Source organism: Scylla paramamosain, chromosome 5 (genome assembly GCF_035594125.1).
Source record: "Scylla paramamosain isolate STU-SP2022 chromosome 5, ASM3559412v1, whole genome shotgun sequence".
NCBI lineage: Eukaryota > Metazoa > Arthropoda > Malacostraca > Decapoda > Portunidae > Scylla > Scylla paramamosain.
Genome location: NC_087155.1, coordinates 31,231,745 through 31,259,413, shown reverse-complemented (window position 1 = coordinate 31,259,413; position 27,669 = coordinate 31,231,745). Strand labels below are relative to the sequence as shown.

The following is a 27,669-nucleotide window of genomic DNA, read 5'->3' as shown; positions in this document are numbered from 1 at the left end:
AACTGCTTGTAAACTGCCAGATAAATACCAATAATGTTTTGTTGTCATTTCTTTATACATATATTAATTATCATTTTCTTCTAAGTTAATGTTCAAGGTTTTTATATTTGAAGATTTTCTAGGTTTCTGAAAAATTATCCTTATTACTGTTAATAGAGTAGGTTTGTAAAAAAAATTCTCATCATCCTTACTGAATATTATAATTATTATTATAATTATCAGAAACTATATTTCAGTCACTATATAAAAATTGTAAGGCACCTTGATGCTTGGCTTTGGGCACCGGTCTTTACTTGGGCCGTGCAGAGGAGCCGGCAAGTCACCACGCTTGCTTTTGTTTACTTGACATATATTCCCTTGCATCACGCACATCATTTAAGAATATTCTCAGTTGCATGGTCAACTGCCACCATCACTGGGACTCTTGGTAGCATTATTGCACAATCTGAGTTTAAAAAGTTTCAATATATATATATTTAAAGTATATAACTATGAACAGCAATATCATTATTCATGCATAAAAAGAAATATACTTTATTAAATGTACTGAGGCAAAATCCTGTTATAGTCATTTATGCATGGTGTTTTCACAAACACATGTGACGAAATCAGTGACTATAAGTCCTAGAATATTTAGTAGAATATTAATTGCAGTGCTACCCACGTAAAATACTTTATTGTGACTTATGAATGTCTCACATATGTATATGCCTAATGTATTTATGTATATTGTTACCAAAATAACATTTTCTATGACTGCTAATCCCTGAACGTCACACATATACTGTACCTGCATGTATAACTCTAGGTTCTTGTTTTCCGTCGTAGCTACTCACTGTTTGAGAATACCCCGAGGTACGTTAGGGAGACCTAGCTGCCAGGAAGACCTGTTAGGACTACTAAGGGCCATGCTAGGACCAGTCTCAAGGTCACCTCAGCATGCAGCCAGCAGTTACTAGATTAATGCCTGCAGGAAAGAAAATTCTGAATTTAATTGTCTGAAACTTTTAAAAGTTTTCATATTAATTTTTAAATGAAATGTATTACATACTCAATTTAGTTTCAAAATAAAATTCTATAGTGAACATTAATGCTTAGCTGACCTTTAGAAGTGTCCCTGGATTCCAGACTGAAGTCTGTAATAAAATAATTTATATTGCTCATATACGAGTCTTGTGATTCAACTTTTATATTCAACAAGAACTGATATGAAAGTGAAGACCATACACAGACTGCTTGGAGGTGACCTTTTGCAATTTTCTTAGTGATTTTGTGTGTCTGGGTAAAGGTTATGTGCTTTGGTTTTATTTAGTTGTAAAGTGGCCTTTACCTATGGTTTGCCTGATTTATCCACTAGATTAGTTCTTAAATTTTTCTATTATCTTGATTCTTCTCATCTAGCAATTCATTGTTTTCTTTAATTTCTATACAGTATGGTTCTATGAAGGAGGGAAAAGAAGAAAAGCATGCAGTAAATAGTAAAAAGTGTAACTAAAAAAGTAATCAAGCACAGTGAGAAGCATAAGTGCTTGTCTTGTTGTTCATCTAAAAATTAAATGTGAAATCTGGATGCATAACATTTAGCCAACAATTTAGATTACACATAAAACCAATGCTATTTTAAAGAACAAATTATTAATAGTGTACAAATATTTGTCAAGAAGATTTACTTTAATTTATTTATTAATCTAATGTTTTTCTCAGACTTGTTTTCTCTCAAATTTGGCACAGATGTACCCAGATCCTATTACTTGTGCAGTCTGTTATTGTCAAATGCTATCTATTGTAGGCACAAATTCATCATCACACATGACCCACACTATAACCATTGCATATTTAGTGATGCAAAGTCACACTGAAAGAAGCACTGTTTAAATCTATTGCAAATATAGGAGGGAGACTGTGGCATATTGGTGTTGTGTGTGTCTCCATCCTAAACCAGTAGTGCCATAAATCATCTACATTGTTGTACAATTAAAAAAGAACTCATTCTTTTCAAGTATACTAATTTTAATGCAAAATTGCAACACCAATGCAGACTAAGGTCAGAATTCCAAAGCATTGTAGAATAAAGAGTCCCATCAGGCTTCTAACAGCCCCCTACCACAACACTTAGATAGCCTAGATGGAGTGTGAGCTAGATTAGAATGCATGGTTCACTGTTCCCTGTCCTACTGAAATGCTCACACCTGCTCTGCAATTTTGTCTAAATTGACTGCTTTAGTATGTTCTTATTCCTTTTATACTAACTCAAAAAAATAATGTATGATTGTTGGCAATAAAAAGGAATAAGAATTCAGTAATTTAAAAAAACAAGTCAGTGCAGTATTTTTGCTGGTGATATTTGTGTATCATTTTTTCATATTCATTATTAATTATGATCATTGATATCATTGTTATTTCTAACATTGCACATTAGAAAATTTCTTTGCACTAAAGCTTCGCATCTCATAACTACTATATTATAGCTGATAAATATTTCAATATTAATTTATTATTATTATTATTATTATTATTATTATTATTATTATTATTATTATTATCATCATTGTTATTAATTAGTGTCTATTATCATTATTATTATTATTATTATTATTATTATTATTTATTATCACTTATTAATGTCATTATTATTATTTCACAATAATAACCATTATTATTATAAGTTATAATCTTTAATGTGATCTATGTTCATTCTAAATAAGTACCAACAAACATTGGTAATTACAAATAGTTTACTTATGCTGAAGCTTGGCATGTGTGTCCTTGTGGAAATCTGTACACTGTCCAGTTATTTTTGTGAACCGAACTGCTGTCAGTTTACTGGCAAGTTTTACAGATGTATAGCAATCAGTACCTTTCACATATACAATCATCTACTTTGGAGTGACACACAAATGCCACCTTCATCTTTCTTTTTTTTTATTTTTCAGGCCTATTCATTCTTCACAATTAATAGGTTTACTGTAATCATATATAATGCAGCTGTAATATCCTGAATTATACTGTGTCTTACAGCCTCATTATTTGCTCCACAATTAGAAACAACAGACCGAAATTACTGCTGATTGCCAGTAAACAATACAGACAGTAACAGGTTCCTGAGAATGTTATTCTTGTCATCAGCTTATATATGCTTTCAGGTGTAAATTGTGGCAGATTTTGTATAGTGTTTGCATAACTGTATTTTTGCTCCAATTGGCATACAAAAGTACTTTAACATTTTTGCTAGTTCACTGATGAACTTGCATATAATTGACATAATATTAAATATATAACTTTCACAGATGTAGTAGTAAATTTGTACACAAGTGTACTGAACTAGAATATATTCTAAATTATATTTATAAGATTGCCCTTGCATTATTTTGATTGTCATGATGATCATTTCCCTATTTGTGACCTCTAAAACTTCTTTACCAGGTGAATCAGCCCGTGGGACCCCCTCATCAGAGCATCGCCATGTTCTGGAATCTCGTACCAGACAAACACCTGAACCCACAAAGATTAGCCAAGGATCTCTTGTTGGCACACCTGTATCAACTATTTCCTCAGAACCCAAGCCACATTCTCAGGAGCAACCCAAGCCTACTACTGCCACAACTGTAGAGTCTAAGTTTGATGATAAACCAGTTGATAAGAAATCTTCCATTACTGCAGAGGTTAAGTTCCAAGAATCTAAACCTGAAACCAAGATTCCTGAATCTAAATCATTAGATGTCGATGCAAAAAGTACCGAATCTAAAGCTCAGGAAACCAAGACAGAGAAAACATTATCAGAAGTTAAGGATACTACCAAACTGACAGAGTCAAAACCGCTGGACACAAAACCTGCTGAGTCCAAACTACCAGAAGTAAAACCTCTTGAATCCAAGGAACCAGAAGTGAAACCTCTTGAACCCAAGGCTTCAGTGACAAAACCAAGTGATTCAGTTTTGTCTGAGTCTAAGCCTGCTTTATCATCAGACTACAAGACAGCTGACGTGATACCTACAGAACCTAAAAAAATAGAATCTGTTCTTGATTCCAAGCCATTTTCTTCTCTACCTTCACAGCAACAGCAGCAGAAAGCTCCTTCCAGCACACCTGCACCCACTCAGGCTTCTCCTATGGACTCTATTCCTCCATCAGGTATTTCTTGGGTTGGCTCTCATGATTCTTTGGCAGATGGATGCACCTCCCCTTCCACCTTTAATATTATGCATGCTCTTCCCTCCTCACCTCAGTCTGAATCATCTTTTCAATCTGAGCCTGTCCTACAGAATTATTCTAATACAATAGACATGGAAGACCCTTTGCAAAACACTGAGGATGAAAGTAATTTTGGTGACACCTCACAATCACGCAATGAAACTGATTCTGCTGTGTACTCACCATCTCCCGTACATTCTCAATCTTCCTTGCAAGAAGAACAGTCTTTCTCATCATTACCTGATGCAGGTAACTTCCCTGGTTCTGTTATTGATCCATCTACATCTGAGGAAGGACTTTCCATATCCCATGATGATGGCATTCATTTTCCCTCCCATGAAGAAGAAACCTTCTCGAATACAGTAGATGAAGATGGCAATTACTCCCCTGTGTTTGGTGTTTCATCACAGGAGACAGCCCCTCATGAAAAATCCTATCCACCGCTCATGCAAGACCAGCATGATTCTCCTGTTCTTGAAACAGATACAAAATCACCAACTTTTCAAGCAAAAGGCATACATATGGATTCAGAACACCATTCCAAAATAGAATTGCTCTCTTTACAAAATGGAACAAGTTCCATTTTCCCAGTTTTGGATTCTGAAATCCTTAATCAAAATTCATTAGAATCTCAACTTCCAGTTCCAGAAAAGGAATCTCAATCCACACCTGACTCAGATTGCCATTATTCAGGTTCTGTTGAGTCTTACACCTCAAATATAAAAACACAACCCAGAGGCATGGAAGAACACTCTCTTACACAAGCTATTGAAACCTTCCCTTCCTGTGTTTCTGAAGCAGATTCTCAATCCCCAGTTCCTGATGTAGAATCTCATTGCCCAGTTCTGGAAGCAGAATCCCATTCCCCAGTGCTGGAAGAACCCCATTTCCCAGGTTTGGAAGTAGAATCCCATTCCTTAGCTCTGGAACCTAAGTCCCATTCCCCAATTCCAGAAGCAAATTCTCCCTCCCTTGTTCTAGAATCAGAATCCCATTTCTCAATTTTACAACCAGGATCTCATTTACCAATTCTAGAAGCAGATCTTTGTTCCCCTATTTCCATGATACAAACCAATTCCATAGTACTGGAAGCAGAGTCCCACTCCCCAGTTCCTGATGTAGAATCTCACTGCCCAATTCTTGATGAAGAATCCCACTCCCCAATTTCTGATGAAGAATCCCACTCCCCAGTTCCTGATGTTGAATCCCACTCTCAAGTTCCTGATGAAGAATCCCACTCCCCAATTGCTAATGAAGTATCCCACTCCCCAATTCCTGATGAAGAATCCCACTCCCCAATTCCTAATGAAGTATCCCACTCCCCAATTCCTGATGAAGAATCCCACTCCCCAATTTCTGATGAAGAATCCCACTCCCCAATTCCTGATGAAGAATCCCACTCCCCAATTCCTGATGAAGAATCCCACTCCCCAATTCCTGATGAAGAATCCCACTCCCCAATTCCTGATGAGGAATCCCACTCCCCAATTCCTGATGAAGAATCCCACTCCCCAATTCCTGATGAAGAATCCCACTCTCCAGTTCCTGATGTTGAATCCCACTCCCCATTTCCTGATGTTGAATCCCACTCCCCAGTTCCTGATGTTGAATCCCACTCTCCAGTTCCTGATGAAGAATCCCACTCCCCAGTTCCTGATGTTGAATCCCACTCCCCAGTTCCTGATGTGGAATCCCACTCCCCAGTTCCTGATGTGGAATCCCACTCCCCAGTTCCTGATGTGGAATCCCACTCCCCAGTTCCTGATATTGAATCCCACTCCCCAGTTCCTGATGAAGAATCCCACTCTCTAGTTCCTGATGTTGAATCCCACTCCCCAGTTCCTGATGTTGAATCCCACTCCCCAGTTCCTGATGTTGAATCCCACTCCCTAGTTCCTGGTGTTGAATCCTACTACCCAGTTCCTGATGAAGAATCCCACTCCTCAATTCCTGATGAAGAATCCCACTCCCCAATTCTTACTGAAGAATCCCCCCACTCCCCAATTCCTAATATTGAATCCCACTCCCCAGTTCCTGTTGAAGAATCCCACTCCCCAGTTCCTGATGTTGAATCCCACTCCCCAATTCCTGATGTTGAATCCCACTCCCCAATTCCTGATGTTGAATCCCACTCCCCAATTCCTGATGTTGAATCCCACTCCCCAATTCCTGATGTTGAATCCCACTCTTCAATTCTTACAGAAGAATCCCACTCCCTAGTTCCTGATGAAGAATCCCACTCCCCAATTCTTATTGAAGAATTCCACTCCCCAATTACTAATGTTGAATCCCACTCCCCAGTTTCTGATGAAGAATCCCACTCCCCAATTCATAATGAAATATCATCCCTTTCCCCAATTGTTATTGGAGAATCCCACTCCCCAGTTCCTGATGAAGAATCCCACTCCCCAGTTCCTGATGAAGAATCCCACTCCCCAGTTCCTGATGAAGAATCCCACTCCCCAGTTCCTGATGAAGAATCCCACTCCCCAATTCCTAATGATGAATCCCACTCCCCAATTCCTAATGTTGAATCCCACTCCCCAGTTCCTGATGAATCCCACTCCCCAATTCCTAATGTTGAATCCCACTCCCCAGTTCCTGATGAATCCCACTCCCCAATTCCTAACGTTGAATCCCACTCCACAGTTCCTGATAAAGAATCATGCTCCCCAATTCCTGATGAAGAATCCCACTCCCCCATTCTTATTGAAGAATCCCACTCCCCAATTTTTATTGAAGAATCCCACTCCCTAATTCCTGACGCTGAATCTCACTCTTCAATTCTTATTGAAGAATCTCACTCCCCAATTCCTGTTGTTGAATCTCACTCCTCAATTCTTATTGAAGAATTCCATTCCCTAATTCCTAATGAAGAATCCCACTCCCCAGTTCCTGATGTTGAATCCCACTCCCCAATTCCTGAGGTAGAATCCTACTCTCCAATTCCTGATGAAGAGTCCCACTCCCCAGTTCCTGATGTTGAATCCCACTCCCCAGTTCCTGATGTTGAATCCCACTCCCCAGTTCCTGATGAAGAATCCCACTCCCCAGTTCCTGATGTTGAATCCCACTCCCCAATTTCTGATGAGGAATCCCACTCCCCAATTCCTGATGAGGAATCCCACTTCCCAGTTCCAGATGGAGAATCCCACTCCCAAATTCCTGATGAAGAATCCCACTCCCCATTTCCTGATGTTGAATCCCACTCTCCTGATGAAGAATCCCACTCCCTAATTCCTGATGTTGAATCCCATTCTTGTGATGAATCCCATTCCCTAGTTCGTGATGAAGAATCCCACTCCCCAGTTCCTGATGAAGAATCCCACTCCCCAGTTCCTGATGAAGAATCCCACTCCCCTTTTCCTGATGTTGAATCCCACTCCCCAGTTCCTGATGTTGAATCCCACTCCCCAATTCCTAATGTTAAATCCCACTCCCTAGATCCTGATAAAGAATCCTGTGTACCAGTTCTGGAAGCACAAGCTTATTCCCCAGTTATGAAAGCAGATTCAGATTTTCCATCCTTGGAAGTAGAACCTCATTTCCCAAATCTAGAAGCAGAATCCTACTCTCCAGGTATGAAAGCAGCATCCCATTCCTCAGATATGGAAGCAGAATCCCATTCCACAGTTAAGGAAGTAGAATCCTATTTCCAACTTCCTGATGAAAAATCCCATTCTTCACTTTCAACACCAGTGTCTCAGTTCCCAGAGCTAGAAGCAGATTCCCATTCTCCAATTTCTGATGTAAAATCCTTCTCTCCCATTCCTGATTTAGAATCCCATTCCCTGGCTTTGGAAGGATCATCTCATTCCTCAGTTTTGGAAGGAGACACCTACTTTTCAGTTCTGCAAGCAGAATCCCTTTCCCCAAAACTGAAAGTGGAATGTCAATCACAAGTTCTAAAAGCAGAATTCCATTCCCAAAATCTGGAAATGGACTGTCAGTCTCCAGCTATAATAGGAGAATCCCTTTCCCCAATTTCTAATGTAGAAGTAAAATCTCCAGTTCTTAAAGCTGAATCCCATTATCCAGTTCCTGATGTAGAATCCCATTCCTCAGTTCCTGATATAGGATTCACTTCCACAATTCTGAAGGCAGGGTTTCAATTCCCAGTCTTAGAAACAGAATCTGATCTTCCAATTCTGGAAGCAAACAATTTCCCAGTTCTGGAAACAGAACCTCATTCCTCAGTTCTGGAAGCACAATCCCATTCCCTAGTTTCTTATGTAGAACTCCATTCCCCAGTTCTGGGAGCAGAACCCCATTCCTCACTTCTGGAAGCAGAACTCCATTCCCCAGTTCTAGAAGCAGAATCCCATTTCCCAGTTCTAGAAACAGAATCCCATTCTCTAATTCTGCAAGCAGAATCCCATTCCTCAGTTGTGGAAGCAGAATCCCATTCCCCAGCTTCAGATGAAAAATTCCATCCCCTATGTCTGGAACCTGAATCTCAGTCCCCAGTTCTGGAAGCAGAAACCCATTCACCAGTTCCTAATGTAGAATCTCATTTCCCAGCTCTTGAATCAGATCTCTATTCTCAAATTCCTAATGTAGAATCCCATTCTCAAGTTCTGAACTCAGAATCCCACTCTTCAATTAATGATGTAGAATCACATTCCCAGGTTCTGAAACCCAAATCCTTTTCCCCAATTCATGATAAGGAATCCTACTCTCCAGTTTTTGAGTCAGAATCATACTCTCCAGTTCCTGATGTAGAGTCCCATACCCAAATTCTGCAAACAGAATTCCATTCTCCAATTTTGGAATCAGAATCCTATTCCCAAATTCTGGATGGAGAATCCCATTCTCCACTTTTGGAGGCAGAGCCCCTTTCTTCAGTCCTGGAAATTAATTCACATCCCACAGTTGTAGGAAAAGAATTGAGGTCCCCAGTTCTGGAAGCAAAATTCCAATCCCCTGATAAACAAGTTTATTCCTCTGTTGCTGAAACTCAGTCTCCACTCCCAGAAGCAGAATTTCACTACCCTTATGAAAATGAAACTCATTCTTCTGCTAATAAAGAAAAATCCCAATACAAAGTTCTGGAAGGCGTACCCTATTCCCAAATTTCTGTGGCAGAATCAAATCACCCACTCAATGAGTTGAAATTCCATACTACATTTCTGCAAGAAAATTATCTCCCAGCTCTTCAGACAGAATCTGATCCTCCAAGACTAGAATCACCCTCCCCAGTTTTAAATAAAAGAACTGATATTTCAATTCCTGAGGAACAATCATCCCATTTCACAGATTTTGAGGCAAAATCTTCAGCTACACTATATTCTTCTCCACACTGGGACCAAGAACTCCCACCTTCCATAAAAAATACCCATTCCACATCCACACCATTTTCTCTCCATGAAGATAATGATTCACCTCCACTGCATGAAGATGATTCAATATTCAATTTCACCACCTCAATGCCTGAATATGATTCAAATGAGAATTCCCTGTCCTCTGTCAATGAATCTCCTTCACATTCATCTAATGCCTGGTTGTCCCAAAAGCATGAACAGTTATCATCTCCCACTCAGCATGTCCTTCCAAAAGCTGATGATGATGAGGACACAATATCTGAGGATGATGAACATTTACCAGTCTCAGTGGAGAGTCAAGTGAATGTTCAACAGAGTTCATTTGAATCAGAATATAGTGTCAGTGATATTAGTGGTGATTATACTTCAAAACAATTGAAATCTAATGACATGAAAGTTATAGAGTTTTCTGGTCCAGATTCTACCAAATTCAAATCTGAAAATTCCTCAGAGACTGTCTTTGAACATGAGGTTGATATTCTTCCACTGAAAGATTCAAATGCATCAGATGACACTAATAATAAATCTGAAGACTCTGCTGTCTTTCACACAGTCAAAGATAACGATGGAAACAAGATTCCTTCCTTGGATATCAACAGAACCTTTGGTTCACATTACAGTAGTGATAAATTTAATGATGATTCAACACCTGAACAAATTACAGGATCTTTAACATCAGACCATGAAAATCATAAAGATGCATCTGACAGTTCCAATCCTCTAGATAACCATGACTACCCGTTTCATGCCAGTGCAGAAAGAGGCAAATCATTGATATCTGATACACAATATGAAGAAGACAAAGCATCTCTAAATACAAATTTCTCAGATTTTATGCTTACAAGTGATGCACTTTATCAAATAAATTCTGCTGATACTGATGAACTAAGGTCAAACAATGCCACAAAAGTTAATCCCTTTGAAATGCCTGTGTATGAGACATTGTCAGATAAAACAAATATGAGCTTATCATCTGAACATCCTTCTGACACTCTAATGTTTAAAATTGAGCCAGATATGGAAGGAGAATTTCAAGCAAACTCTGAAAAAAGAATTCCTCCATTTTCTGCACTTCCATCTGTTTTTAACAATAATCCCTTTTCATCAGACACAGATAATACTACTTATCCTCCACCATTTCCTGACAGTCAAAATAATCAAGTGAATCAGACAGGTGTCAAAAAAGAACCCTTAACATCAAGTACCCTGGCATCTTTCCAGGAATTTTCTGATGCTGAAGAGAGATCTCTTGTTGAAAAATATAATTTTAATAATAGCACTCAACTTTCAAATCATGGTGAATCTACTTTTCAGTAAAGTACCAAAAGTAAAATACACTAGGTAAAATACCATAGAGATTATAGTAGTTCTGAAGGTAACAAAGAAATCATACAGCACTGATAGAAATCTAAGAGTAGTTTAACATTTATAGCAACAATATTTTGAATTGTTCCAGTATCTTGATACCTGTCTTCTTCACCTGTGAATGGCACAGCCCTTCATACCAACAGTGTTCCATTGTTAAAAATGAGTTATGCAATTCCAAAATCTTCCTTTTGAACAAATTAGCAACACTTCTAATGAACCCTGTATTTTCAGAGAAACTTCCTCTTCATAGCACTTTAATATAAGTAAGGCACATATGCATTTATTGGAAAACTTTTCACTTGGGCTTACCTTTTTGCAAGTGAAATATACATACCTTTTGGGGTCTCTTTTGGTAGCACCAGTGCTTAAGTGACTTAAAATGCATTCAACTAATACCTGTATCTGACTGCATGGGTGGTGGTTCTTTCAGGTGCGGTTGATTCAATGACAATGTCCATGTTTGGTTCCCTCAATGGTATGAATGGCAAGAGTTCAGGGACTCCATCTCCTACCAAGCCTGAAGTGCCCCTTCCTTCCGAGCCTGCAAAGGATGGAAAAGCTGAATCAAAGCCAGTTGGTGTTCGTAATGTTCCAGGCACCAACTTAAGATGCTTAGATGATCCTTCCTTTATGTTTGATCAACCTTCTGCACCAACCACTAATTCACCTAAATCTGGAGCATACAAAGTTCTAGAAGCTCCCCTAGAACCAGCACAACCCAAGAGTGGAGGTTATCGTGTGTTAGAAGCTCCAGGAGCACCGTCAGATATCAAGGATCTTCCGGACCAGTCTCCTACCAAGCCAGAGGCCCCAATCAAGCCTTCACCATACAGGGTCCTCGAGGCACCCATTGATCCTCCAACTAAGCCCAAAGGTTCCCCATATCGTGTCCTAGAGGCTCCAGATGCCCCTTATTACCCACAAACTCAGAGTGTCGGTGCAGCCCAAGAGTCAAAGCCTCCATCCCTAGTCTCTCCCTCTTCTGGTAGGACAGTAACAGATGCACTTGACAAAGCTCGCACTCGTTTTGATTCATTCTGGGGAGGACCCAAAGATAAAGATCCTCCCAGCAAAGTCTAGGTGCCCAAATTTGCTAGCCATATTTTAATTACAACTGATATATTTATGAAGATGAGATTGTTATCCTAATTCACATGTGATTATATATATATATATATATATATATATATATATATATATATATATATATATATATATATATATATATATATATATATATATATATATATATATATATATATGATTGACTATGGTTACCAACACAGGGATACATCTTCATGAGTATTATCATAGAGATGAGCTGTTAGATTATAACTGAATGCAGATTTTAATGAATATAGGGGTTGTTACTTCCAACGTTAGTGGTCTTGCTTTGAATGTAGGACCATAAATAACAGCGCATCTAAAGTAAATGGTATTAGAAAACCCACAGGCCATCAGTTCAGCCAGACATTTAATCGCAGTACTCATACTATTTTTCTTAGTTAATCTAGATGCTGTTCAACTCTCTCTGGACTTTATTTACTCCAGCTACGCAGTATAGTATATCCTGTGAGGTTTTCTTATACAAGGCACTTGCTATAGGCTAAGAATGTGATTGTTTATATTATCATATATAAGATTTAGTTTCTGTATGTTTAGCATTCAACCAAAAGAAAGTGAGAATGAAAGGCAAAACTGCCAAGATTTTTTCGTATATATAATGCCAAGTGAGATCAGAAATTCCTGTTGCTCATGGTCATTGTTGAAAGCTTTTGAAAATAAAAATAATAATTACTTTAATTACTTGTATAAATATTAGGGCATGAAAGGAGAGAAGAAATTTTTACTACTTAAGATTAATAATCTTATGAAATATTCATAATCCACAACTCCATTACTAAAACAAATGGAAATGTAAAATTTGTACAGCTTCTCTGATTACTCTATTGGAAAAAGAAAATAATTGGAGAATCTGAGAAAAGTATAGCTGACCATTGTATACTTCTAAAGTTAAAGTATATATTTTCACTTGTCTTGGTACTGGTCCTTAAACAATGCAAAAATATTTGTCCTTAAACAATGCAAAAATATTTATCATATGACCTTTACAGGAGGAATGCTTCAAACACTTATAATGCAAAGAAAAAAAAATTATGTACATATTATATGAGATTAATGTGACTGTAGACTTTAAAAGATTTAGTTGCATATTGGAGTCTATCATAATCAATAGAGCCTTATAGTTTCATTAAATGCCTGAGAAATGAGGAAGAACTGAGAAACTTTAGGTGAACCATGAGATAGATATTTATTCCTCCACTTGGGCAACAGTTTGAGAGAAATAATACATCTGATTGACATGTGAAGAAATACTGAAGATGTGTAGAGTGTTTATACTCACTTGTTAATTTGTAATGGTATTTGTTACCTGAGCTGTTCAATGAAGGAAATTTGTAATTATACAATTTTATCTGAAAAATATAAATGGCTGTAATGAGAATGCCCCTATAATAACCTCTCTTAATATAATGCAATGATGGTTTTATTGAAAATGGTGACTGTAAAGAATGTTTGTTAGATTTTTAAAGAAAGTTGCAAAACTGCAGTGTACCAAATTAAGTGAAAAGGGAACCACCCATACATGTCTTAAACCTTACTGGTGAATTTTAGGGCTACATGCAAAAACATTGTTTTGACCTAAATGTGTTGTCTCACATACTCAGTGTCACAAGTATGAACATTAAAGATGGAAATAATTATTCTGAAAGGAAATGATACACACAAAGTTTATTGTTATATTCAAAATTACATTAAATAAATGTAGGCAGAACAATATGAGAGCTTCAAGCTCAAATCCTGTGCACTACAAATGTGTAAATCCATCAGGTTAAGAACACACACACACACACACACACAGATTTTTTATTTATTTATTTTATTTTTTTCCCCACTAAAGAACATACTGTTACTGTCCTCTTTGAGAAAGAGGATGGGACATGTAAAAGGTCACAGCCTTACCCACACATTGAAATTACATGAGCACTAAGCTACCTCTAGGAGGGTAAAGCTATCAATTACAAGTCCAATATGTGATCCTTTAAACCATGGTGAATAATACACACACACACACACACACACACACACACACACACACACACAGGATCCCATGAGCAGGGCTCACTTCCTGTATACCATAATTAGGTACATACACAAATATACACATGCACACACACCTTCCTCCTATGTGTCATATAGAAAGAATAACCATTCTTTCATTTCTCTTCTGGAGTTTGGGTATAGAATTATAGAATTAAGAATTTTTGTACCATCATCGGGAACTTGGGTCAAACTTGGCATTTCCATCTCAGCCTTAATTCTAATGCCTATAAGCATATCCTGATTCATTAGGAATCTTGGAGGTAGCAAGTCCTTTGATCTCATTCATGAGGCATCCTATAAGGAAATCACAATGGTGCGATATTTGAATAAGTTATGAAATCCTAGCTCTTCAGTTCATCTATTCTGCTGTTGTGTAGTATGTATCAAAATTTATAAACCAGTAACTTTTTTTTTTTACTAAGAGTTATACCAAAGAATATTACAAAGTATTCAGTGTTAATGAAGTACGAAAATAACTGAGTTGTTCTCACTATGAAAACTGCCAGTGATGTAAGCATATTATTTTGAATGGTGAAGCTGTTTATATTGTTATAATTAGTATAGTGTTGGCTATACCCACTGTACTGGGCTGACCCAGTCTCTGGTGAAGTTCACCATCACTAAAAGTGTCCCATGGTGAGAGTTCTGGGCTGGGGTTTCTTTTTTAATACACCTTGTTTATATAATATAGTAGGCTTTTTGTTATGACTTCACACATTCCAGTAAACACTTTTGATGTCTCAAAGTGCAGGATTTAACTAACTATTCTTAAAAGTTTCAGTGGCTTTCTTCTCACAAGTTATTAAATTTGTATTTCAACATATGCTGCAAATTATTTTGAAGCTCAGAAGTTTTCATAAATAAAGTGCCAATTAAATTAAATTAAGTAATCATGATATTAAACAAATTATCATTAAATGTTATTGTGATAACAATACAAGTAACCTTTATGCAACCATGTAAACAAACATGCAACACACACACACACACACACACACACACACACACACACACACACACACACACACACACACACACACACACACATTTGTTCCCCGTCCTCAATTATAGTTGAAAACAAGCATCCTCAGCTTCGAGCAAATTAGGAAAATGTAATTTTGAAACTACAGTCATACAGCAGCATTAGGTTTCTTTTCCACAAAAATTATGTAAATTATTTTAATTAAATGCATTATTCATGACTTAATTAGATTTATACTCCAAGTATTAGGATTCTTCAACCTGAGGAGTCTCCACTCCCAACAGAGACCCCAGTGGCTTACTGCCGCTGCCCCTCCACCATGGGGTGTCTCCTCCACCACGATGCTGTTTATGCTTCTAGTCAAAATTTCTTGCATAAGTTTCCAGGTGTCTGCATCAGGAACTGCTTGCCCCAAAACTCAAACTCACTTTAAAATTTAGGTCATCATCAATAAAGGAATTTATATATTTCATTTTTTTTTATTTATTCTTTATTATGATTTCAACTGTGAATTATTAGTTATCTGGAACTAAATAATAATAAATAATTGTAATAGTGTTTTATTTTGTAATTTTCTCATGTATCTTAACAAATGATCATTCACATATTCTATATGCTTTGACAAATGAGTTGCGAGGTGAGCACCCTCATGCCTGGACCCTTGAGTTGTGAATCTGACCTTGCTGAATGTACCCATAGCACAGACCTTATTATTAAATGTACAGCTTCATTGTGTGTTGCATTATTCCTTAATATTATCCAGGATACTTCAATCACACACACAGATGGGCTCTAAATGAAAGTCTCTCTTGAAAGGAAAAGATCATTGTGGCATGGGATAAAGAGGACCCACAAAATTACAAGCAAGTGTCACTATTGAGTGTTTTGAGAAAAATCCATCACTGAATTGTGAAAGAACAGATGGATGAAGTACCTGAAGAGACTAGCTGATTATGAGAATGTTACTTTGGATTTAAAGGAGGATCATCCTATAATACAAATTTGTTGAGGTTCTACTCAAGTAAGTGAAGTGACTGGAAAGCTACATTTTGATCAACAATGTCTATCCTGATCTGCTTACAGCAAAAGCCAGCATGTGAGCACTCTTTTCATTAAGTTCAATACAACCCACTCCAATGACTTACCAAGTATTTATGACAAAGCTAAAATATAAAAAGAGCAAATGAAAGAGTCAAGAATGCACTTCTACAACTAAAGCCCCCCTTTGACTGCATAATGGAGCTATGAAGTTAGGCATTCTGTGTTGTCTCTGATAGTTTTTCTTCCCCCTCCCCCATCCCAGCCTCTAACTCTGTGCAGGGACCTTATCTGTCCATGTATGGTGTTTGCTTCACATGTACGAGAGAGAAGTTCCACTCATACTGCTACTTTAGAGAGGGTGGAAGCAAAAGCTTTTTGTCTTATCAACTCCTCTCCTCTAACTGACTGTGTTCAGTCTCTCTCATTGCCACAATGTTGCAGCTTTTACTGCCTTCTACCTCCTCCTGCAGCCTGGCAACACAAGACTTTCTTTTTTCTCTCATCTTTATTCTGTCCACCTCTCTAATGCAAGAGTTAACTGGTATTCTTAACCATTCATTCCTTTTTCTGGTAAACTGGAACTCCCTGTCTGCTTCTGTATTTCCTCCTTCCTGTGACTTAAACTCTTTCAAGAGGGGTTTCAAGACACTTATCTTCTGTTTTTTTTGTATTATTCTATGTGACTCTGTTTTTTATTATTCAATCTGACATCTACATGGGAACTGGTATTAAGTAGGCCTTTCTCTTTATTGGATTTTTTTGTTGCCTTTCTTTGGCCAGTGGCTCTCTTACATAGAACACATACACACTACAATTTTTTTTTCAATAAATTTGTGATGAAACATAATAACTTTTTTTTTTTTAAACATCCTTCTAAATTTTAAACATCCTTCTAAAACAGGGGTGCATCTTAAAAAGAGGTGTGTCTAATACACCAGCAAATATGGCATCTGTAATGAAGGAAGGAGAAATAAGGGGACATGGAAGGAAACTAAAAGCAACCACCTACAGAAGGGACACAAAGAAGTTTAGCTTCCCTCCTAGAGGCACTGAGGCATTAAATGGACTGGAGGGGGAAGTGGTGTGTGCTAGATATATTCATAACTTAAAGGAAAAGTCGGATAAAAACAGTTATGGAGATGGGACAGTACAAGCTTGGCTCCTCTCCCATGTGTCACAACTAAGTAAATACAACTAGGTAAATACACACACACACACACACACACACACACACACACACACACACACACACACACACAGTGATGTGATCTCATACAAAGAGGAATATTATAAAATTAGAAAGAGTACAAAGAGCAGTCACTAAGATGGTTCTGGAGTTGAGTAAATCGACCTATGAAGAGGGATTAAGAATGTTGGAAATTCCTACCCTTGAAAATAGGAAAGAGAAAGGAGATTAAATAAACATCTATAGAATGATAAATAGTATGGAAAATGTGGACAATGAAGGTTTTGTAAATTTAGACACAAAGAGTACAAGGGGACACAATAAGAAGTTGAAGAAAGTTAACTGTAAAAGAGACATTAAGAAGTATAATCTTCCTCACAGAAGTGTGAACAAACAGAATGAACTCAGTGAAGACATTGTAAATGCCAAAACTGTCAGTGCTTTTAAGATCAAACTAGATTGATATAAAGACGGGATACTATGAGATTACTCCCCTCCCGTAAACCACAACTAGGTAAATACACACACACACACACACACACACACACACACACACACACACACACACACACACACACACACACACACACACACACACACACTGGTTTTGGAGAGGATGAGAAAAGAATTGGAGAGGCCATAATGAGAAGAAGGATTATTGAGGTGGAGAGTGAAATAAAAGATGCAAGTAAGAATGGAACAGATGGAAAGAATGGTTGAAATTTTGACTGCTGAGAAGGGAGTTTGGAAAGGTGTGTATGATGATTTACACAAGAAACTGGCATTATATGAGAAGAAAACGATGAAGTATGAAGGCAAGGTTGATGAGTTGAATGTAAAGCATGAAATTTGGAAGGAGGAGGAAAAGAAGGTCAACTTCAGGAAGATTGTGGAAGAGCAAACTAAGGTAAATGACAGCATGCTAACAGAAAAGGTTGTTAAAGTGATGAAGCAGAAAGAAAACTTGGTGAGAGACACAATAGATAGGAAAAGACCATAATGGTGTTTGGTTTAAAGAGGGAGTGTGTACCACAAAGGCAAGAAAGAGAAAAGAAGAAAAAGAGACATGAAAATAAAATGGTAGAGACAATACAAGAAGACAAGGTGCTGACAGAAAAGATTGAAGAAATTCAAAGATTGGGCAGATATGTTGAAGATGGACAGCATCCCATAAAAATAAGGTTTAGGCCACAAGCAGCAGCTGGAGAAATAATAGGCAAAGCTTAGAAATTGGCCAGAGTTGAAGAGTACAAACAAGTGTGGATAAAAAAAGATAGGACCAGAATAGAGAGAGAGCCACTATAAATAAATTAAGAAGAGAAGCAAATGAAAAAAAAAATGAAGATCAGAGGTGGAGAAGAGGAGGTTCTATTGAAGGGTCATAGACATGAGGATGAGAAAATGGTACAGGAGAGAGAACAGTGCAGAGGGGGAGGATTAAAAGTAATGTATACAAACATAAATGGTTTGATGTCAGTAGTGTTGAAAGTAAAAGATTATTTAAAAGAAGTGAAATCAGATATCACGGGAATTGTTGAAACAAAACTGGTGAGTGAGGTGGATGTTTTAAATACTGGAGATGGAAAATACAACCTCTGGATGAGAAATAGAAAATGTAAGCAGGGTGGAGGCATGATGCTCCTAGTCAGAAAAGAATTGACGATGAAGTCTACATGTGGAGAGGGAGAGGCAGAGGTACTGGAAGTAAGCTTAAAAAGAAATCTGGGAAAGTGCCAAAATATTGTAGTGACTTATGTTCCCCCTAATTCCAACTCATGGGGAGAGGAAGAATACAAGAAAAGCTAGAAGACACAAGGGCATGTTTATCCAAGATGCTTGAAGAAAATGAAGATCCACTAGTGATGGGAGACTTTAATTGTAAAGAGGTATCTTGGGAAAGTTGGACCACAGAAGGTAGTGAGTCATCATGGTGGAACAAATTACTGGAGTTGGCTATTGAGAATATTCTTATGAATTGGGTTGAAGAAGACATGAGATTCAGTGTAAGTGAAATACCATCAAGAATCAATCTAATTTTTTACCAAGGAACAAGCCATAGTAGAGGATTTAAAGTACAAAAACCTAATAGGAAAAAGTGATCATGTGTTGATTCAGTTCTCAGTAATGGATAAAAACATCAGTAAAAGGAAAGAAGACCACAGGAGAGAATGGCTGAACTATAGTAAGATCAATTTTGGACAGCTTAAGAAGTATTTCAATAAAGTGGATTGGAACAAAGTATTTCAAACAGGCAACATAGAAGAAAAGTGGACTACCTTTCTGGACATTTATAATAAAGGAGTGGAGATATTGGTACCTGAGAAATCAATGGAGAACCTATTTAAGAAGGATTGTTAGAACAAGAGATGTGCTAAAGTTAGACTGGAGAGAGAAAAAAGCATGGAACAAGTGGAGGAAAAATAAGACATGACTTGTGGGCCAGTTATATAAGAAAGAGGAACAAATATATTAAAATACGCAGAGATGAGCAGAAGAATTATGAAAAGAATGTTGAGGATAAATGTAGAGACCAACCAAAACTGTTTTATAGATTTATCAATGGAAAATTTAAGAATGAAGAAGACATCAGCGGAGTAAAAGTCAAAGAAGAAATGGTCAAAGACCCAAAAGAGATGGCTGAGGTGTTCAACACATGCTTCCACTCAGTGTTTACTAAGGAAAATAATTTAAGGGAAGAAAGGATAACAATGGAAAATGGGACTGGTCTGAAAGAGGTTGTAACATCAACGGAAGTAGTAAAGAATATGCTGGAAGAGCTGGATGTAAGAAAAGCAATGGGACCTGATGGTGTGTTGAACTGGATTCTAAAGGAGTGCAGCCCACAACTAGCCAAAGTGATACACAATATAATCAGCACCACCCTGTTGGAAGGAAGAGAACCTAAGGAATGGAAATGGGAGGACATTATCCCAATTCACAAGGCTGGAAGTAAAGAAGATCCATTAAACTATACAGTACGCACAAAAAAGTTTTGTCACCACCTGAAAAACATTGCTTATATTTGACAGTGAGAAAGGTTATAAGTACACATGCATCATTAAAATTATCAGTATTTACTGGCATTCTCTACTGCTGATCTTCTGGCTTTCCTTACTGAGTCTTGGTCATCCTCTTTTAGAAATTTTGGTGAAACTTTTGCTGTTGCCTTTGACATATCAAAAGCTTTTGATAGAGTCTGGCACAAAGCACTGATTTCCAAAGCACCCTCCTATGGCTTTTATCCTTCTCTCTGTAATTTCATCTCGTTTCCTTTCTGACCATTCTATTGCTGCTGTGGTAGACAGTCACTGTTCCTCTCCTAAATCTATTAACAGTGGTATTCCTCAGGGTTCTGTCCTGTCACCCACTCTTTTCCTATTATTCATCAATGATCTTTTAAACCAAACTTCTTGTCCCTTCCCTTCCTACGCTGATGATACCACCCTGCACTTTTCCATGTCTTTTTGTAGACGTCCAACCCTTCTGGAAGTAAACAGTTCATGCAGAGAAGCCACAGAATGCCTGACTTATGATCTCTCTAAAAACTTCTGATTGGGCAGAGCAAATTTAGTATTGCTCAATGCCTCAAAAACCCAATTCCTCCATTTATCAACACAACCTTCCAGACAACTATCCCCTCTTCTTCAATGACACCCAACTGTCCCCCTCTTCTACACTGAACATCCTCAGTCTGTCCTTTACTTATAATCTAAACTGGAAACTTCACATCTCATCTCTAGTTAAAACAGCTTCAATGAAGTCAGGCATTCTGAGACATCTCTGCCAGTTTTTCTAACCCTTCCAGCTGCTAACTCTGTACAGGGGTTTTATCTGTCCATGTATGGAGTATGCTTTACATGTCTGGGGGAGGTTCCACTCATACTGCTCTTCAAGACAGGGTGGAATCAAAAGCTTTTCATCTCATCAACTCCCCTCATCTAACTGACTGTCTTCAGCCTCTTTCTCACTGCCGCAATGTTGCATCTCTTGCCAACTTCTACCACTATTTTCATGCTAATTGCTCTTCTGATATTGCTAACTGCATGCCTCAACCTCCTCCTGTGGCCTCACTGCATAAGACTCTTCTTTCTCTCACCCCTACTCTCTCCAACTCTCAAGAGTTAACCAGTATTCTCAGTCATTCATCCTTTTCTCTGGTAAACTCTGAAACTCCCTGCCTGCTTCTGTATTTCCATTTCCTATGACTTGAATTACTTCAATAGGGAGGTTTCAAGACACTTATCCTTCATTTTTTTATTACCACTTTGGACCCTATTCGGGGAGCAGCATCTCAGTGGGTCTTTTTTTTTTTTTGTTGGATTTTGTTGCCCTTGGCCAGTGTCCTTCCTACATAATAATAATAAAATAAAATAAAATAAAATAAAATAAAATAAAATAAAATAAAATAGAATAAAAAAAATTTATAAATTACCCTTCCTCTTTACAATCTCCTAAAGGCATTATTTAGGGGCACTTGATGCAAGGTTTCAAAGGTAAGCAGGTGAAAAGCTGGCCCACAGCTGATCCACTGCAGCCTCAAGTTCAAGCACAGATGACATGTCCATAGTGGGCAGCTGTCTCCTTATTTTCAACCATAAGTTTTTGATCAGATTGATATCTGGGATATTCCCCAGACCACTCACAAAAAACAGGAACCTTACAATCTGTCAACCACCATGTAACAGACTGCAGCATGTGCAGGGGCCAAATCCTGCATGAACACTTTTGCTTTGGTTTCTTCAAAAGAATCACACAACACATCATTCAAAAGTTCTAAGTAATTGTTTTGGTTCACTTTTTCATTTGCAGGAAGAATCACAAATTCATCAACTCCATGATAAATAAAGCAGCCCCAAACCATAAGTGATGCTGGGTGCTTAACAAACTTAGAGGTGTACTTATGATTCAAGGGGTTGCTGCCTGGTCTGCGGTACACTTGTGATGAAGGACTCCCAGTGACAGTAAAAGTTGCCTCATCACTCCATACCACAGTTTTCCACTGCTCCTCATTCCATGCTAGGTATTTCTTGCAAAATTTTGTTCTCTTGTCCTTCTGTAATGCATTTAACAGCTTTTTGTGGGCATGGTAACTCTTGTATCCCAAGTCATTATGGAGCATCTGCTGGACACTCCTCAGAGACACATCTCCCCGAAATTGTGAGTTTTTTACCTTTAATTCCCGTGCTATCAACCTTGGATTCTTTAAAGCTTAGTGAGAAATAAGTGCACAAGTCTTCAAGGTCATCTTACAAGGTCTCCCAGACCTTTAATCTTTTAATGCCAAGAAATGTAGTGTGGTGAAGTCTGGAAAGAGTGCAAGAAGAAAAGAAGGCAATTACTACTTGGAAAATGAGAAAATCACTATAAGAACAGAAGAAAAAGATCTGGGAGTAACCAATGCTAATAAACTGTCATTTGAGAACCATGTAAACAAGATTACTGGAGAAACATACAATCTGCTGAGAAACATCAAGATGGCATTCATCTATATTGATGAAGATATGATAAAAAAAAAAATGATAACAACAGTGATATATCCAAGGCTGGAGTATGCAGCATTAGTGTGGTCACCAAGTTTGAAGAAGGATATTAGAAAGCTAGAAAGAATTCAGAGCTGCAACTAAAATCCCTACAAGCCTAAGAGGGTATAGTTATGAAGAGGTTAAAAAGATTGGGTCTAACTACATTGGAAAAAAGGAGGGAAAGAGGTGATTTGATAGCACTATATAGAAATGATGGAAGGGTGGATAAGCTGAACAGGGATGATCTTGTGATACCAGATACGGGAGGTACCAGAGGACATGGAAAGAAAATGAAAAGGGGTGTTTGCAGAGGAGACATCAAGAAACATAGCTTTTCCAACAGAAGCATAGCAGTGTGAAATGAACTTATTGATGAGAATATGTTTGTGCCAAGACAGTCCATAAATTTAAAGAAAATTTGGATAAAAGTTGATATGGAGACGGGACAGCACAAGCCTAGTGTGGCTCTTATCCTGTATCTCACAACTAGGTAAATACAACTAGGTAAATACACACACATACGTAGACACACACACACACATTAGAGTTGCTTTTACCCACATGGACAAGGATATGATGAAAAAATAATTACAACTATGACACGTCCCAAATTGAAGTATGCTGCAGTCATATGGTCTCCACATAGAAAAAATATGAGAACACTGGAAAGAATACAGAGGACAGCAATGATGATGGTGACAGAACTGAAGGGAAAGACTTATGAAGAGCAACTGGAAGAAATGAGATTAACAACATTAGGAGAGAGAAGAGAAAGAAGAGACTTGATAACAATGTACAAATTAATAAACTGTATGGAAAAGTAGATAAACTAGTTTTGGAGATGCATGTGGATGAGGGGACACGATATATGAGAGGACATACAAAAAGATTAAGAAGAGTAAATGTCTCGGTGATACTAAAAAATATTGTTTTCCATATCAAAGCATCGATCTCTGGAATAGTTTAAATGAGAAGGTGGTTACAACTGTTAGCGTGAGCAAATTTAAAGATAAATTTGATAGCTTTAGATATGGAGACAGGACAAATGAGCTTTAGCTCAGACCCTGTACAATACAACTAGGTAAATACACATCCACATGAAACAGTGCTGGAATTTTCCCTTATATTGAAATCACTGATCTGCAGTTATAATGGAATGAAAATATTGATATCTTTTTGTAAATAATTCATAAGAGATTAACTTGGGATAAATTATTAATATATGTGATATGTATTCATATCACAGATTAAATAATAATGTGAACCAGTCATTGAAGCACTTATCAACCATCTCCGGATGAGCTAAGATTAAAGTTCCTAACTACTAAAGTCCAGCAGTTTCACTGCTGTAAATACATGATTAGAGTTTAAGATGGGTTAAATTTATTAAAATTAAATCAAAGGAAGAGATATTAATGACAACATTTACTACCATCTCCACACAAACCAAGATCAAAGCTTCTAAACACCAAAACCACCAAACAGAAAATAAATCATTAAGCATTCAATTATCACTATAACATGACAGAACCACTTAGAGATTCTAGAGTAATTACCAAGCACTGTACAGCCAAGTTAGACATCAACAAGGCAACCTGACATTCTACAATCAAGGTTAATCCAGCCTGTCTGCTCTTACTACTTGCTCTGCTAAGTTCCACAAACTATAGTAGTGAGCACTCTAGAATATGAACATAAAATGACAAACACATGCATGTGAGAGTTCAAAAAAATCTATTTACATCATCCACTTTTTGTCTCATGCCCTGAATGAGGCGAGTGAGTGAGCGAGTGAGATTATACAATATCTGCACTGGCTTCCATTGACCTAAACCTGTGTCCATCTGCTAATGGGATGGGAAGATTCAATATGTTCATAAACCAAAGGGTAATCTTGCACTTTCAGCATTTTCTGATATTCTAACAAACCAAATGAACTACTCCATCGATCTCATGATCTACAGATGGACCAAGTGACTGGCATTTTATTTACCAAGAGATTTCTAGTCTAGAAAGAGAACAGTAGGTCCTGAGTTTTATGGCTAACAAGAAAAGCCATAGAACTAGAGATTTATTGTGAAAATATTTGGGTAAAGATATAAGGGGAATTTTTTCCCCTACTAAAGCATTGCATCTCAAAATTCTACCAGGACAAGTGACCCTTTGAATATATTGTTAATACATGTGTTGGCATTTTAGTTGGGGTAATCTTACACTATAATTAATGATTTTGATCACATTTATTATATTGGTACCATGAAAATTATATAGGAACCAAATTCACCAATCAGAATTGCCCACGTCACATTATCATCACCAGTATTTATGTATCCACCACCATATACTAGGTGGGACTTCTTACCAATCCTGGACACATTACAGCCCCTTTCCACCACACTAGTCATCAATAAAGCATTACCTACCAACATTACAATCAGTGAAAATTATTCAAACTGCTTCTATTTCTGCTCTGGTAAGTACCTATCTTTAGAAGTGGGCATTTTAAATTAAGGATAGGATTTATGATGAGTTTAACACAGAAATGTAAATTCATACTTTGTCATTACATGAACACTCAATATTTTTTTTTTATTTTATGCCCAAAATGAATTATTTGCTATAAGAGAGGGGCTTAAGTTTGTTACCACCATGACTTCCCCCTGTGCAATTACACTGTTTCAATATACATACTCTCATATTGCAATTAATCACCTTGGGATTTGACATCCACCTTCATTGGATTCCCTCCCACATCTATGTAGTGGAGAACAACATTGCTGACAGAGTGGCAAATGAGGCCCACTCCCACCTCTCTCCCATAGACCTTCCCAAAGTCTGAACAGATATTATGATCAAACTACTGAAGTCTGCAACTTACACAGAAAGACATCTGACAGATGCCTTACTTGGAAACATCAGACAGGACACATGACACTACTGGTGAATCCACTTCCCCAGCCATATCCTAGACACTGCAGTCACTAGCAGGGCTGGTTTTAAGCCTATTTGACAGATTTTATAAAATTGGGCCTTGCACCTTAAGGGGCCCCATGCCAGTGGCAACAGTTACTGCTTGAATAAACCACTAATGAAAACGTGAAATGAAGAATGAGAAATTATTATTCCTCACATTATTAATTTATTATGCATATTAAATTATTTTGGTTAAAGACGAGCATACTATATGAAATATATACATAAATTTTTACTTTTGCAGAGTAGAGGCCCAGCCATCAGTTTTCTAATTGGGTCCTGTAATTCCTAGCAGTGGTCCTTGTCACCAGACTCAGGATAGAGCATCAAGGTTTAGGACACAGCTACTTCAATCCTCACATGCACAGGCTAGGCCTGACTGATAACTGTCACTGCCCCTGCTGGTGCCCCTCACAGCCAGATATTCCAGAACACCTGCTGCTGCACTGCACTTACCACCATTCACCCAGATACTCACCTTGGCAACCCACAGAAAGCTATAGCCTCAAAGAGTTGAAAATTATCATATATACTTTTTTTTTTTATGTAGGAGGGCCAGCTGAACTCTGCAGGCACACCATTCCCATTTAAGTCATAATTTTGCTACGGGAAATGACTATGTAGGGGACTGCTTTTTGTGCCTTATGCTGCAAGTAGTTGTGGAATGGTGTCATGAGTGATGTCAATCCATAAAATCAAAAAGGAAAGAACAAAGGGTTGAGTGGAGAGCTGCCTTGAAAAATCAACGGTCTCCAAAAGCAACAACATGTCAGGTCGTTACATGCTCTGACACATCTGACTAAAAAATCGCCTATGCCATTCATGTGAGGAATATGAATGTGCCAATTTGAACTTGTGTCCTCTAGTACTAACTACTGAGGTCAACACAAACAAATCCTCTGGATGGATATTAGGCTTATAATGAAATATCGCCAAGCATTAGTCGTGTCTGCTCGGAGCTGACGACCTTGAACTGAGCAGTACAAATTCAGTGTTGTAACTTACGCTCACAAGAAGACAAGTCAAACATCTCTTCAATCTGCTTTTTGGTAATACTTATTACTGTTAATATATACATACAGCATTCATTTTATCGCTTAAAACTCAGCACTGACTAAATTTAGCGATATTTGTCATGTTGGCTGCAAATGTTATTAACGGTGGTAAATATTTCTAAAGCGCCTAACCTAACCTAACCTAACCTACCTAACCCGATGCAGGGCTGTTGGGTCACCACCCCAATATGTTCAGGAGGGGCGGGGTGATGATGGATGGCTTGCATGGAGCTTGCATGGAGCCAATAGCTGTTTTCAGGTTAATAGTTCGCTATACTTTATATACCGTATCCTCCAGACAACATATGCTTATTCAATAGCCACATTACTAAAAATTGACGTACTTACATTAGCCAACAGTCACTGGGTGAAAGATACAAATGTACTTTTCCGGGTAATGGCAACGCAAACCGCCAGCACCAACGAACGAAGCCTAAGTAAGAAGCAATGAAACACCCGCGCTGTCAAAATGAAATGTGCCTATGTACAACTCTTTCTCTCTCTCAGTAGTGAGAGACCTGCATGAGATGTATTTTGATTCTAGAACCTTTTTTTTTTTTTTTGTCACAGCTGCACATTCGACATTCCAACATCAATGGCAGATTCTAGGTGCAAAACAAGTGAATGACTGATTTCGTAACCCACAAAAAGACTATTATTTAAGAGCTCATCTTTCTCTCAGTTAATAAAACGTAAGAAAGTATATATATATATATATATATATATATATATATATATATATATATATATATATATATATATATATATATATATATATATATATATATATATATATATATATATATATAAACGTAACAGCCTTAATCTGTGTAGTGAAGCTCCAACTGATGCGACTCGACCAATCGAC

At 37.6% G+C, this 27,669-nt stretch overlaps 1 protein-coding gene and 1 long non-coding RNA gene across 20 annotated transcripts in view; one reads left to right on the top strand and one right to left on the bottom strand.

Annotated features, from left to right (window-relative positions):
- The window catches only part of LOC135100831 (proteoglycan 4-like), a 149,732-nt gene extending 133,978 nt beyond the window's left edge, over nt 1-15,754 (top strand). For 16 of the 18 annotated variants that reach the window (XM_064004261.1, XM_064004250.1, XM_064004248.1 and 13 more), the window contains 3 exons: nt 829-855; nt 3,424-4,131; nt 11,311-15,754. In XM_064004261.1, the coding sequence (XP_063860331.1) occupies nt 829-855; nt 3,424-4,131; nt 11,311-11,960 (1,385 nt within the window). In that variant the 3' untranslated portion in view covers nt 11,961-15,754. The remainder of the gene's footprint in view (nt 1-828; nt 856-3,423; nt 4,132-11,310) is intronic. The other 2 variants (XM_064004251.1, XM_064004252.1) reach the window with 1 other exon arrangement.
- On the bottom strand, nt 184-27,333 carry LOC135100833 (uncharacterized). 2 transcript variants are annotated; one of them, XR_010268932.1, is made up of 4 exons: nt 27,150-27,333; nt 11,277-11,421; nt 791-967; nt 184-445 (listed from the first exon to the last, which is right to left on the bottom strand). It is a non-coding gene; the product is annotated as an uncharacterized LOC135100833 (long non-coding RNA). The 2 variants fall into 2 exon arrangements; XR_010268933.1 differs by having other exon boundaries at nt 837-967; nt 27,150-27,331.
- Between the last annotated feature and the right edge of the window lie 336 nt (nt 27,334-27,669).